Source organism: Prinia subflava, chromosome 1 (genome assembly GCF_021018805.1).
Source record: "Prinia subflava isolate CZ2003 ecotype Zambia chromosome 1, Cam_Psub_1.2, whole genome shotgun sequence".
NCBI classification, from domain to species: domain Eukaryota; kingdom Metazoa; phylum Chordata; class Aves; order Passeriformes; family Cisticolidae; genus Prinia; species Prinia subflava.
In genome coordinates this window covers 32,699,414-32,712,379 of record NC_086247.1, presented here as the reverse complement: position 1 = coordinate 32,712,379, position 12,966 = coordinate 32,699,414, and the positions used below count along the sequence as shown (strand labels likewise).

General features: G+C 37.7%; 1 protein-coding gene across 2 annotated transcripts in view; it reads right to left on the bottom strand.

Moving 5' to 3' along the window:
- TRPA1 (transient receptor potential cation channel subfamily A member 1) overlaps positions 1–12,564 on the bottom strand; it is a 32,100-nt gene extending 19,536 nt beyond the window's left edge. Inside the window, exons 1-9 of one of the 2 annotated variants that reach the window (XM_063392636.1) lie at positions 11,858–12,564; positions 11,627–11,819; positions 9,026–9,188; positions 7,937–8,112; positions 6,103–6,210; positions 5,598–5,706; positions 5,129–5,274; positions 3,753–3,889; positions 1,484–1,532 (exon numbers count right to left, since the gene is read on the bottom strand). In XM_063392636.1, the coding sequence (XP_063248706.1) occupies positions 1,484–1,532; positions 3,753–3,889; positions 5,129–5,274; positions 5,598–5,706; positions 6,103–6,210; positions 7,937–8,112; positions 9,026–9,188; positions 11,627–11,819; positions 11,858–11,946 (1,170 nt within the window). In that variant the 5' untranslated portion in view covers positions 11,947–12,564. Of the gene's footprint in view, positions 1–1,483; positions 1,533–3,752; positions 3,890–5,128; positions 5,275–5,597; positions 5,707–6,102; positions 6,211–7,936; positions 8,113–9,025; positions 9,189–11,626 lie in introns of both variants that reach the window. The other variant, XM_063392628.1, reaches the window with a different exon arrangement.
- Between the last annotated feature and the right edge of the window lie 402 nt (positions 12,565–12,966).

Here is a 12,966-nt window from a genome sequence, read left to right as displayed (position 1 = left end):
CCGAATGCATTAACATAAATGAATTAAACAGATATTAATATAAAAATAAACATGCCAATTTTGTAAATACCAATTAATATTTCTACCAATTTAATATTTCATTTTCTTTTTAGAGAAGGTAAAAGAAACAAAGTAGGGGAAAAGTCAAAAAATGGGAAGAAAATGTGTAAAATTACTGCTAATTTATTTTGAACAAAATGTGAATATTTAATGCAAAAAATAAATGGATGTTGTTCTTTATTCAAACTGGAGAGCCTTTAAGAACTGGAATTTGCGAGTCCTTTCAGGCACCTTTCCTTTTCCAGCCTCGTGTACACCACAGCAGAGGCAGAACCAGGAGTCCAAGGGAGGAGGTAGCACAGGTTGTACATGCCACACTCCACTAACTGGCACATTTTGATCCATTCCCAAACAGAGCAAACTAAAACAGTCCTAAAGCACCAAAACTGTCATACTTTATATGGAAAGCCAAAGAAACCCTCAGCAAATCTTCTATGGAAGAGGCCAAACTAGTCAAATGGCACTCAAGGAATGAAAGTTTGTTCTTAGCAAATACAGCATTGAAGATATTTACGATAATAATGCTTTGTACACACAAAGCTCCACATGCAAAAACTTGTACCTCTATTTCTCAGGTAATAAGCTTTGTTGATAGTTGGTTTTGTGAGACAAGTGTGAGTAGTCAAACCTCACCATTTCATACTTGAATCAAAAATAAGCCCACCAATAGTTCTAAATAAATCAAATCCCTAGAACAGACTTTCTGAGAAAAGCAAAACTGTATGTAGAAGAGAATTTCTTTTAGTATAACTGCCACGAAACGAAGTAAAAACCCTAAACACACATAAAACAGAAAAGAAATCTGATGGTTTCTCAAAATGTCCCCAGCTGAGTGGGGCATAAAACAATTATATCAGCCTTAGTTTAATTGGCACAAATGGACATTGGGAGCACAGCCAGTAGCATCCCTGATTATATTTCTTCTCTTTGTTCTTCATAATTATTCACTGAAGAAATACAACCACACAGAATAAAAAATATTTCTAGATTGTGCACAAACTTTGGTATATGGCTACATGATCCCATGGTAATTGTATGTACATTCTTTAAAGAAATTATTTATTTCTTGAAAAAAATCAGATGAAATTCAGTGCATACTTAGCATTTTTTTAATATTTTGTGTCTTAAGAGTGTAGGATAACCAGACCACTTCACCATATTTGGTAAAGGATGTTTATGAAATTTACTTACTTTTCTGAGTAAGTAAAATGGAAATAAAAATGTAAGCTTTCATTGTCTGTGACTGAGGGATGATATTAGCATCAACAACTATTGTTGTACTGTAACTCTCAATAATACATTATGAAATGTATATATCTAACTATCTAAATAGCTTATACCTCAACTTTCTGAATTTCTCTATGCAGACCTGCAGCAATAGATAGCAATAATCTCGAAATATATTGCTTCATTAAATATTTACCATTGAAATCAAATACTCCGCCAGTTCATAATGATCAAACAGTGCTGTTCTGTAGAGAAAAATGCAAAAATACAGTAATATTAGAAAGGACAAAGAGGTTTCAAGCCGAAGGATAGCATTTGTCTTCATTTTATAGTATTTTTAAATAAATCAATTTTAAAATAAAGAGACAGAAGTATATCATTATTATGTAATTCATCTTAATAAACTGTTTTTACTTTTTGCATGGAATTCTCTTTTCAAACTAAGTTCAGTTCATTTATTACATTCAAATGACCTCATTGGTAGGTAAACAGTAATTTTACCACCAATTTTTTAAGAGAAACAGTAATTTCATATGTCAGATCATTCAGTGTGCCACATAAGGTCAATACAAAATTTTATAAATTTCATATGCAGTTTTTCCAAGTCTGGAGCCTCAAATTAATTTCATTATTCAAAAATAATTTGGTTGTATTTTGTGCTATAATGCCAGTGTCAGGTTAAAATGACAATGTCTAAAAATGTACTCTGAGTGTGGCAGGCAAGTCTACTTGAAAAAATATGAACCAACAAATTAGTCTAAATTGGGCATTTGGAGCATAGTCAGTAGCATTAGTTAAATATACTGATAAAAAAGTTGTTGTCATTTAACAAAAATATTTTAAAGCTGTCTGTACCCTTGGAATCTCAGGTTTTATTCTAGAGTAAGGCATTGAATTATGTATTACAGGAAAAAGCTGGTCAAAGCATGAAAGTATAGCACAGTAAATACACACAGACAAAATGTTTTCACAAGTCAGACCTCTGTGAAATATTTGGACTATAAGCAACACAGTTCCAAGCTTGCATTGTATCTCAAATGATAACAGTTGCCTTAGCATCATAAGAGGTAATAAAACATTGGATGTACTATAGTTAGAACTGATTGCTCAAAAGACATATTTTAAAAATCAAGTCATGGTTCCAAATATGTAGAGATGCCTCCATTATCTATAGCGGATCTTTCCAGCCACACATTAATACTGAATGCTTCACAAACACTAAAATAAATTCCATGACTGAAGATAAAGCAAAGTCATTTTATGAAATATTTAGAGGGAAACATGACAGTAGGAATGCAAAAGCATCAAATCCTACCTATGCTTCACTGATGCTTTTTTTCTGAAGTTAATGTTCCTACTCAGTTTTTTATATTCTGAGATATTTGGGTGACTCTCTACCTTCCCAATGATTCTTGATAATATAATTTTTACTGTTCCACAAAAACAGAGATTAAAATAGTGTTGTCCTTTTTACAAAGCTTTTTTTCAAGGACTATAACTTTCACAGATAAGGCAGCCAGTTATAAATTAAGTAGTACGTGTGTCTGCACAACTTGCTTTGGCATTCTGTCATCACTTTGTCTTCAATCATGTTCTTCCATGGTAACATTTCCAAGTGTACCCAAACATTATCCTAATTTTACACCAAACTCTTTTAATGTCTTCAGTTATCTTTGAATTATTCCACTTTATACTGTGTCCCAAGAACAATCATCTCCACTGCTTTTACCACTTATTTCATGCTGTAAAACTTCTTGTAGAATAACACTGTCAAATAATTACAGTTAAATGCAGTGAAACATATCTTTCTTGCTAAACAATTATAGATGGGGAAATATATTGCCTTGAGTTGGGAGCCAGCATGTTTAAGAACATTTCTGCTACAAAAGATTTAGGAGACTTCTCCACAGTCTAGTGTTCTGGTTTTAAATGGAGCATGAAAGACTAGAAGTCTTGAGGATTATTGCATACACAAACACCATCTGCAACTTTGAAGTCACAAGGAAATGCACAAACTTTTCCTTTTACCTGATCAGGTAGAAAGGTTTTTAGAAAATAAAAGAAAATATTATTTTAAATTGTTCATATTATTTTTCATTCACTTTCTGGAGAACATCAAGCAATTTTATAACGGTATTCCTTCCACAGTGTCAGAAGATGTCAACAATTCCATAAATTTGCTCCCCTACAACTTTACTGGAGTGAATTTTCAATGCAAACTATTAGTGAACATCCCTTGACATGGTTCCGAGGTAACTGGAACTTTTTTCATTTTTGTATCGGCACCAAGATTTTTAACATCCTGACCATTTTTAACATCCAATTTTTTAATTTGCCACACTGCACTATAACCATCTCCCATACCATGGAGAAGTTCCAAATTACTTGTGTGTTCCAATGCAAGGAACAACTAAGAATATGGTGGCTCACAATTTATAGTGAACTCTGGCACAGCAGCTTCCTACCTGTGAAGCAATGTTTCCTTATTCCCATCTACAGCATCAATAATGGATTCCTCACCAGCATAGGATGACATCATTAGCTTCACAATCTCTGTTGCTCCTTGAGTGGCAGCAAAATGAAGTGCTGTGCATTTCTCATTCTATACATGGGGAAACAAGACAAAATGCAAATATTTAAACCTCAAAAACCTAACTTCCAATCTATTAAACATACTAGTGAATCAGCCCAGATTTGTAATTCATAAATGCCTAAATTTTATGCAAGTAATAAAGCTTTAATCTTAAACTGTAGTAGAATTCCAAAGAGATTGAAATAACCAGGAAAGACTATAGAGATAGTTTTAAAGGACTGCTATGAAGCTTCTTATCACGCTATACAAAGTCTCTAAGATTTGAGATAATTATACTCTTAACAACCTTTTGCAGTTTAATTAAAAACCAGACAGATGCAGCACCTTTAATACAAGAGCTCATGCAAATTAAAGCTACAGAAAATCATATTTAGGTCAATACAAATAAATAAGCAAACAAACGGGCCTATATAATACAGAAAATGCATTATTTTGAAATGTCATCTACTTCCTAAAATGGAATCCTGCTTAGAAGTAATTCTTAAGTCAACTTTCTGCAGGTAAAAAATAACATTGTCCCAAATGCTATAAAACTATTATAAACTACTCATAAAATAATTAAGCAACATACAGACGAATAGAACAGTATTTGCCAAAATAGGATTTTGTTTAGATAGATGTGACTAACCAGCTTTGATATGCCTGAGGGTTTTGATTTTCTCATTTTTAGAGCAGGATCATTTTGGTGAAGGCATTGGAATGGGCTTTTCCACAATGCCATCAGCATTCTCAAAACAGTTTTACCCATCACAAAATCAGCAGCACAAATCACCTCATTCAAAAGCTGTGTGTTCAAAGAATCAAACCAGTAAAAGAAGGCAAAAATATATTTAATTTTGCTCTCATGAGTTATTTCACCCTGGCAAGCATTTTGATTAGTGATAGATATTTTTCAAAACGTTTATTCATGAATACATCTGAGCACAGACCCTTACACCAGTCATAGTATCACAAATTTGTGTTTGCTTACAAAAAAGACACTGTAAAGCCCAAGAGAAGGCTGAGTGAGGATAGACACCAATGATCAGAAAGGAAGGTGTGGGATGACCCTATGTCACTTGTGTAAAGAAACATCACATTTTGCCTGATTTGAACCAGACTTGCTTTCACTTGCTGCTCCCCTCTGCTTTGCATTGCAAGAGAAAATGATCAATGATTATCCGCTCGTCTTTTCTTTTCATACCACTCACAGATTTAGAGATACCTAGGTTTTATCAAAAGAACATTTTACTCCAATCTGAGTTTTACCTGTTTTAGATCAATTTGGGCTCCAAATTCAATGCACATTTTAATCATTTCAAGGTCGCCACTCTGAACTGCCAAATGAAGTGGACTGCACTTTCCATTATTGGTAAAATTGATGTGGGTTTTAGCAGAGTGACCCAATTCTTCACCTGAGAGATGAAAATAAATGGATTTTTTTTAAGTGAGAATGAGCTAACAGAAGATATGAAGGCTTTCAAAACAAGCATATTAAGTGTGCAATAATATCCTCCCCTCTCAAAATATGAACCTGTCACATCTATCATTTAACAATGGATGAACATACATTTAGGAAAGCAGCTAGTTTGCTGCTGCAATAATACAAAAGTTGTCAGCATAAATCACCCATAGGAAATTTCTTGTAAGTCCAGAGAGTTATAATTGCTTGTTTTCACAGTTATTTGAGAAGTAAAGCAGGAAATTGGTACTCATTGCTTGGGAACACTGCATTTACCTTTTTTCAAAAGGATTTCCAGACATGTTTTTGCACCCGAAAATGCCGCTGCATGGATAGGCATACATCCCGTTTTATTTGGTTTACATATTTTCCCTCCATTTTCAATCTGAAAAATAACGCCTCAATACAGCTTAATGACATACAGAAAAATCTAACAAATGAATATACTATTATAGATATAGTGTAGCTGTCTCCCTGGCTTTTTTGCATATATATTTTGCAGTTAATATACAAGTATCTTTTGCATGTTACAGCCATACAATGCACGTGCTTCATTCTATGTTCTCATGACCTTCAAAATCAGCTTTTTTCCTTAAGCTGGCCACTCAGATAGCTACAGATATAACATGCCCTCTTAAAAGATTAAAGTTTCTTAGTAACACATGCAAAGCCAGTTGAACACTAGGTCCGTGATTAACCTTGCTGCACTGAACAAACAAATTCAGGAATTGCATCATGGTAGAGAGAATCACCTCAAAAGATGATGGATAATTATACCTACCAGGAGTGTCAGTGCTTCAGGATTGTCCTTGTAACATGCCACAATTATAGGTGTGTTCCCAGCTTCACCTTCCAAGTTAACATCTGTACTGCTATGTTGGACTAAAATCTAAATGTTTAAGAAAACATTCAGTCATTCCTAAGCCAAACACAACAACAAAAGCCTATTCCACTATTTTTGTTGTTTACAACCCATTGCACCCTTGCAACTTCCTCCTTTTGCATGCCAAAAGCTCACAATGCATTGGCAGATGAGGGGAAAAATGCAGGAGAATGCCAAAATATGCTGGTGAAAAATGCAGATATGAACAGGTATGAAGTACAATTCCTTCCAGTGAGCAGCCAGGCAACTAAGTTAAACTCTGCACATAACTGCAAAGAATTTGAAAGTCTGATTTAACAATTTCTCAATAATGGGAGAAAGTATTTTCTGTAGCACATTGCAGATAGGGATTTTTAATTGAAGCTTTCAACAGAAAATTCCATGGCAAGTGGCAATGTTTCGGAATCTGCTCAGTTGAACAGTAAAATGAGAGGAGATGGGTCTTGATGAAAATTGGGACCTTGCAGTCCTGAAATCCTGCTTCATCTCTATGTTAACAACTGACACTGAACCATCAGTATCATCAATTATCTCTATGACTAATTCCAGCACTTTTTGAGAAGCAAAGGATCTGGAAATCATCGTGAGCACACTGGCTTATTTAGTCCCCTAGCTAGATATTTATTTCATTGTCTTTCAGTAATTTCAGTTATTTATTTTTTCTGTGCTAGAGGAACTGGTGCACTTAATCACTCTCAGGCAATTTGGCAATAAAAACCAAGGGAGAATTGGTTTGAATAAACAACAGAGTGAAGAAAAAATGAGAGCACAGATTTAGTCAAGAACCAAAGCACAGAGGCTGATAAAAAGCCCATTTAAAAAATGTCACTGATTTTAGATTTTATTGTTCTTAATTCAAAATAAATATAGACTTTATAAAGATTTGAGGATGCTGAACCTATTTCAAAGAACATTTAGTCTTGAATACATGCGTTTCTTTCTTTTGCATGGACGAACTAGAAAAAGAGATAAATTTAAAGAGAAAAGGAAGTGTTGCAATTTTAAGGTTGTATTCATCTAAAAAATTAAAGAACTTTAAAAATTTTAAAATTCTAACCGTATGCTGCATATGACGTGCAAAAATTCTCATTGCACTTAGACAAACGGTTAAAAAATTTTCTGCTTAAAATTGCTGTTTTGCAAGGTTCAGCACGGACAACGTAGTAATTTCTTTACAATATACTTTTGTGATTTTTAATTGAAGATTTAGTTCTGCTACCATTCAATTGATTATTACAATGTTGGTTCTAAGAACTGTGCTTTCTGACTAGTTTTAATCTGTTTTTTATTTAAAAAATGCACTAGTTGCAAGAATGTTAATACTTCCAAGACACCCTATACAATTGTAAAAAAAAAACCAGAAATGGAGCATTATAATTTGAAAGACGCATGCCTACATGAAGTTCCCATTTTAAAAAGCACACTGTTTAGTGTTTTTAAACACAAGAAAGTTCCATGTGTCTGGAAAATCGAAAAGCATTTTCTGTGAAACATAAGGACTACTATCACAGCACAAACATCAGTATTTCTACAAATCAGTAAGTTACTTTCTACTGGCAGTGCTAAGAAGACACCAACATTTCTGTAGGCATCGTGTTACACATCCTGCTCACCCAAGAAAGCGCATGAGGAGATATGGTGGCACCTATCAACAAAGCCTTGGTGCTGTACACACTGCTGCTGCCTGAGCTACTTATCAAGTGTGTTATATTTACATGGACTTTAGACTTACCTTCACAATTTCATTGTGCAGGGACTGAACAGCCATATGCAAAGGTGCCATCATGTTGGAGTTGAGAATGTTTGGATTTGCTCCTCTGCTGAGAAGCAAACGAACACTTTCAACCTGGTTTTTCTTTGTGGCCCAGTGCAGTGGGGTATTTCCAGAAGAATCCATCACATTTAATACTAGGTCAAAGGAGGGAAAACAAAACAAAAACCAAAGCAAAACCATCAGATGTTCTGACTGCGCTGAAAAAGAGAAAAAGGTACCTCCAGTGTCAGGTTTAGTGCTGTCTGTGGTACTGCATTTCTTTGGAAAAGGAAAGGAAAAGATTTCATGAGATGCAGTGATTGTGTTAAATGGATTAAATATTGTGCTGAATATACAGTACTGGTGAGAGGAATAGGAATGGTGAAACGCCTGTCTATTTACTGCCCATTATTATACATGATTTCCTCACTCAAGAGTTACTTGATTTACCTCTCTCCTTGATTTTTCTTTTTCCTATTTTATTTGACTTTGCAGCTATTTCTTTAGAGGCTGCACAGAATAAATGGGTTCAAATAACCAAAATAAAAGGTAACAAATAAGTGCTTGCAAACTGTAGGAAAATTAAAGATCATAACTCTGTTCCCCTTCAGAACACAAAAGTAAATCAGTTCACACCAGTTATAAAAATGGTCTGTTCTACACAGACATTTTGAGCTTGAAAACTGAAGATGACTTTTCAGGGCCATTGTAGGTTTATTCAGTAGCATACGGTCTATCAGTGGAGTCCAATGTAGCTCACAATGCTTATTGTATAAGAGACACATAACATGAATAAGGAAGAATGAAAGTCTTCTGTTCAGTCATTGCCGTTTTCTTTCTCACATCTGAAGACTACATAACTGAGTGCCAAACAAAGCAAGACATATTGATCCACTACATTAGAGAGAAAACCGTCCTACATAACAAGAGTGACCCAAACCACACCTGAGGCAGGGCAAACTGTGGCAGACAGTTTGAATTATATCTGAATCTATAAATGGAGATAACACTTATCAGTCCTGTCTTTTTTATTGTGCGAAATAAAGTAGTTCATAAAATGCATGTTACCTTCAGAGGAAGAATCATCTATGATCAGCTGCATTAGTTCTATTTGTCCTCCTTCCGCAGCGTGATGCAGGGGGGTGGCATTTAATTCATCCACTTTTGTAAGCCCAGAACGATTCTTCTTAATGAAGCTCCTTAGCCTACAGGCACTTCCGTCTGAAATAACCTGTTTTGGGTAAAACCACTCTCATTTTCTCATTCTCCTAAAAGGCAGGAAGTTAGCAATGCCATAATGTGTTTTTGTGGGCATGTTACCGCCCAGTAACTCCCGCCCAATTGTTTGGGCTCATACAGAAGTTCACAAATCCTGATCAGATTTAGCCAACAGTGACACTCTGATTGGTTACTGGTTTAACTGGCTGCAATATAAGATGCAGATGAGAAACAGTGCAAAATGAACAAAACTGAAAATCATCTTGAATACACTGTTTTCTCTTCTGTAGTGAGATCAAGATCATTCCTTCAACATGGGAAATCTCAAAAAAGCAAATTCATCACATGCTTTTATACTCCTTCTTGCAGTGGCCATGTAAAATGAATTCAACAGAGAGGAAAATGAATAATCTTGATAAAATCCTTTTTTAGATCTTTTTACAGAAACTGATACTGTGTCCTTGGCTTTCAAGTTCAGCCATTGGGCTTCTGTGATGTTCTTAGTCAGAGAAAGGAATATATTTTTTAATATATAATATATATTTTTTTAATTTCAGCAGCATGCTTAGAACATCAAACTATTATCTCAGCCTGAAAAAACTCAATATCTTCCCAGTGATCCTACTGACAGCTTGATAAATTCCAGGTACTGTGCTTTACAACCAAAGCTCACTGTGGAAGCTCTGCTGATTATTATTTTACAATATTCTCCAAATATTTTTGTTAAAGTTATTCAAACCTCATATTTCTATGTAAAGAAAAGTGACAGAATAACATGATTGCATAGAACGGGCAGGAATTTAAGAAACAGATACTAAAAATTAAAAGAATAAAAAAGAAAAATTGTTCAACTACATTGGGTGGAAAAAAGAGGAGAAAGATGCTTATTTAAAATAAAGTAAACCTTCAAATGGGGTGTAAGCAAGCAAAGAATAAAAAAAGGGAATTCCCTAAAATCACTGCTCCCTTTACACCTGGAAAAGAAAAGGAAAACTTTGCTCTCCAGGATCCCCTGAGTCGCAAAGACTCAACAATTTCTGCCACCCTTAAGCAAATACACATTACAGGGCAGCCCATTCATGTGCTCGAGCACGTGTTTAGCTTCATTTAGCTGAACAGTCCCACTGACCTCAGTGAGGTTACTCATGTCAATAACGTCACAAATGTGTTTAAACATTTGTAAGACTGAGGCCAAATACAGGGCCGGTCTCTGCTTCAAAAGTGCAATCAGAGAAAGTGAATTGAAAACCTGTGATGTTGTGGAAAGGATATTTAAAATCAATCAACTGTCACAAAAGTAAAAGCTCAATTACACATGCAGTATCTGTGCACTTCAAAAACACCAAAAAGCTGTCTAAGAAAACCTTATTAGAGAGCCTAGTATTTTCTATTCCTTCTAACATTCTACCTTTATTATTTCTATTGATCTAGACCACATTTTTCCACTTTTAACACTTGATTTATTTCTTAATGTAAGGCAAAATGTGGCATGATGATAATTTCTATCAACAAAAGTAAGATCTATCAGCCAATACTGCGGTGTTTCACTAACAAAATAAGGAAGAAAGAAGTCAGGTGTTCCCGGTACTTGGGTTAGTTAAAAACAGCAAAGCAAGCTATTTTAAACAGCAGCAGCTCCCTTGCCCTGTGCCTGAACAGCTCTGTAGTGACAGATCGCTCATCAGAGTGACAAGCCGTATTTTGCTGAAGAGGTGTTGCTCAGGTCTACAGCCAGCACACAGAAAACATATGTGAATGGAAATGACCTCAGGAGGTATTTAAACCCATCTACAAACTTTGTCAAATTTGTTTAGCCTGCTGGCAAAAATCTCCAAAGTTATCCAAATCTTCCGTCCTGTAAGAAAACTCTTCCTCTGCTTAATTATTCTTATGCTTAAAAAAGGCTTCACTAAAGTTTGGTCTAGACTCCCTAGCAGCAAGACAAATAGATGACTTCTCACCCTGTTCTCTATTAAAGATGGGAAGATACTATGTCCTTCCCGGCTGCATTATCACCTTTGTGGGTTGCACTGATGGTTCCCGTTCCCTTCGTAACAGTTCCAGTGCTTCTAAACTTCTCTTTCGGGTCATTTTTGCTAAGATGATCATTTCCATCATGACTACGGCTTCCCTCTAAGAGGGGGTCCCTCTGTGCCCGGGAATGTGTGTTGTGTGTCAGCAGCCTGCCCACACGCTCCTTCGCCCGCTCTCCTCCCGTGCCACACAACACCCGTGTCCTGTGCCTTCACACCGCAGGGCCAGGGCACTGCCAGCCTGCCCCACCCCGCACCGCCCTCCCTCCGGTGCCCTGAGCGAGCGGACAGGCGGTCCCTCGGGACAGGACCCCACAACCCCGGCCCAGCTCCTGCTCGGACCCTCCGCGCCCGGCCCCCCTCACCCTCCACCGCCACCGCCGTGTCCCGCCCGGGCCCGCCGCCCCTCGGCACGCACCTTGAAGACATCCTGCGAGGCCACGGAGGCGGCGTCCGCCTCGCACACGACGCCCTGGTAGGCGCTGGCCGCGGCCGCCTTCTCCCGCGGCCGGCAGAGCCGCAGCAGAGAGCGCTTCATGCCGCCCGCCCGCCCGGCTCCGAGCAGCGCCCGCCCCGGCCGCTCCGCCGACCTGCGAGGCGACACAGCACTGACGGCCAGCCCGGCGGCGGGGAGGCGGGGAAAGCGGGGGAAGCAGGGGAGGCAGGGACAGCGGGGGAAGCAGGGGAGGCAGGGAAAGAGGGGAAGGCAGGGGGGGGCCATCCCGCCGGGGCGGGCATCCCGGCGGGCGGCGGCTCCCAGCGCGGGCGGGCAGCTCCGGCTGTGCCCGTCGGGAGCCGTGGGCTAAACCAGTGGTGCCTGCCCCTACATTGCCCTCCCGCCCCTAAAGGAGCGGCTCGAGTTATCTGCTATTAGCCTCTCTATGTAGCCATAACTTTTTTTTTTTTTTTTTTGCAGAATTCGTTTGACCAGACAGTTCGGGCAGGTGTAGGAAAGCTGTAGGAAGAGTACAGAAAGATGTAGCATGAAGTGTTCCAAAGGGTTAATCCTAAAGAGCCTGTAGCTGAGTCAGTCTTTACGGAAATGTGTGTAGCTCGGGGAACTAACAATTTACTTAACTTGGGATGAGTAGCCCTGCCGAAGGTCAGGTAGTGGAAGGGGCAGAGGGTTAGGAAAAGCAGTAGGAGCCACAGGAGATTATTTTTTTGCCTGTGTTTTCATGGTTTATGGCAAGCGGCATCTTAAGAACTGCCAAAACCAAGTGTCACACCCCGTACAGCCTATTTAATAGCTGTCAACAAGCAAGTGTCCATTATTCTGCTCATTCCCTTTTCAAATCCTTTTTATATTGTCTGTGCCACAGCATCCTGTGGCACTAAGTGCCATAAATTCATTATATATTTCTGAAAAAAAAACCAACAAAACTTTTCTTTTACCACTTAGTGGTCCCTAGTGTTTTTGTTTTGAAAAATGGAGCATTTTTCTCCATTTTTTCCCATCTCTATTAGTGCACATTAATTCTCAAAGTTCTTCCAGCACTTTGCTCATTGATGGGGCCTTGTAGATGCGGTTTTCCTTCTTATAGATGCCACTTTCTATCTCTGAATAGCCGCATCCTACTACGCTGAAACTTTTCCTTGTTCCTTTAGAAGTGGAATGGGAAGACTTACATGTTAAAGTATATTCAAGCAGTAGTATTCATTGTTTGATTTTTTCCTCATTCCCCTCATAAATGTTTGCAAATACATTTGAGGTTTTTTTTGAATGCCACTGAGCTAAGTTTCCATAGAAATTTTCTC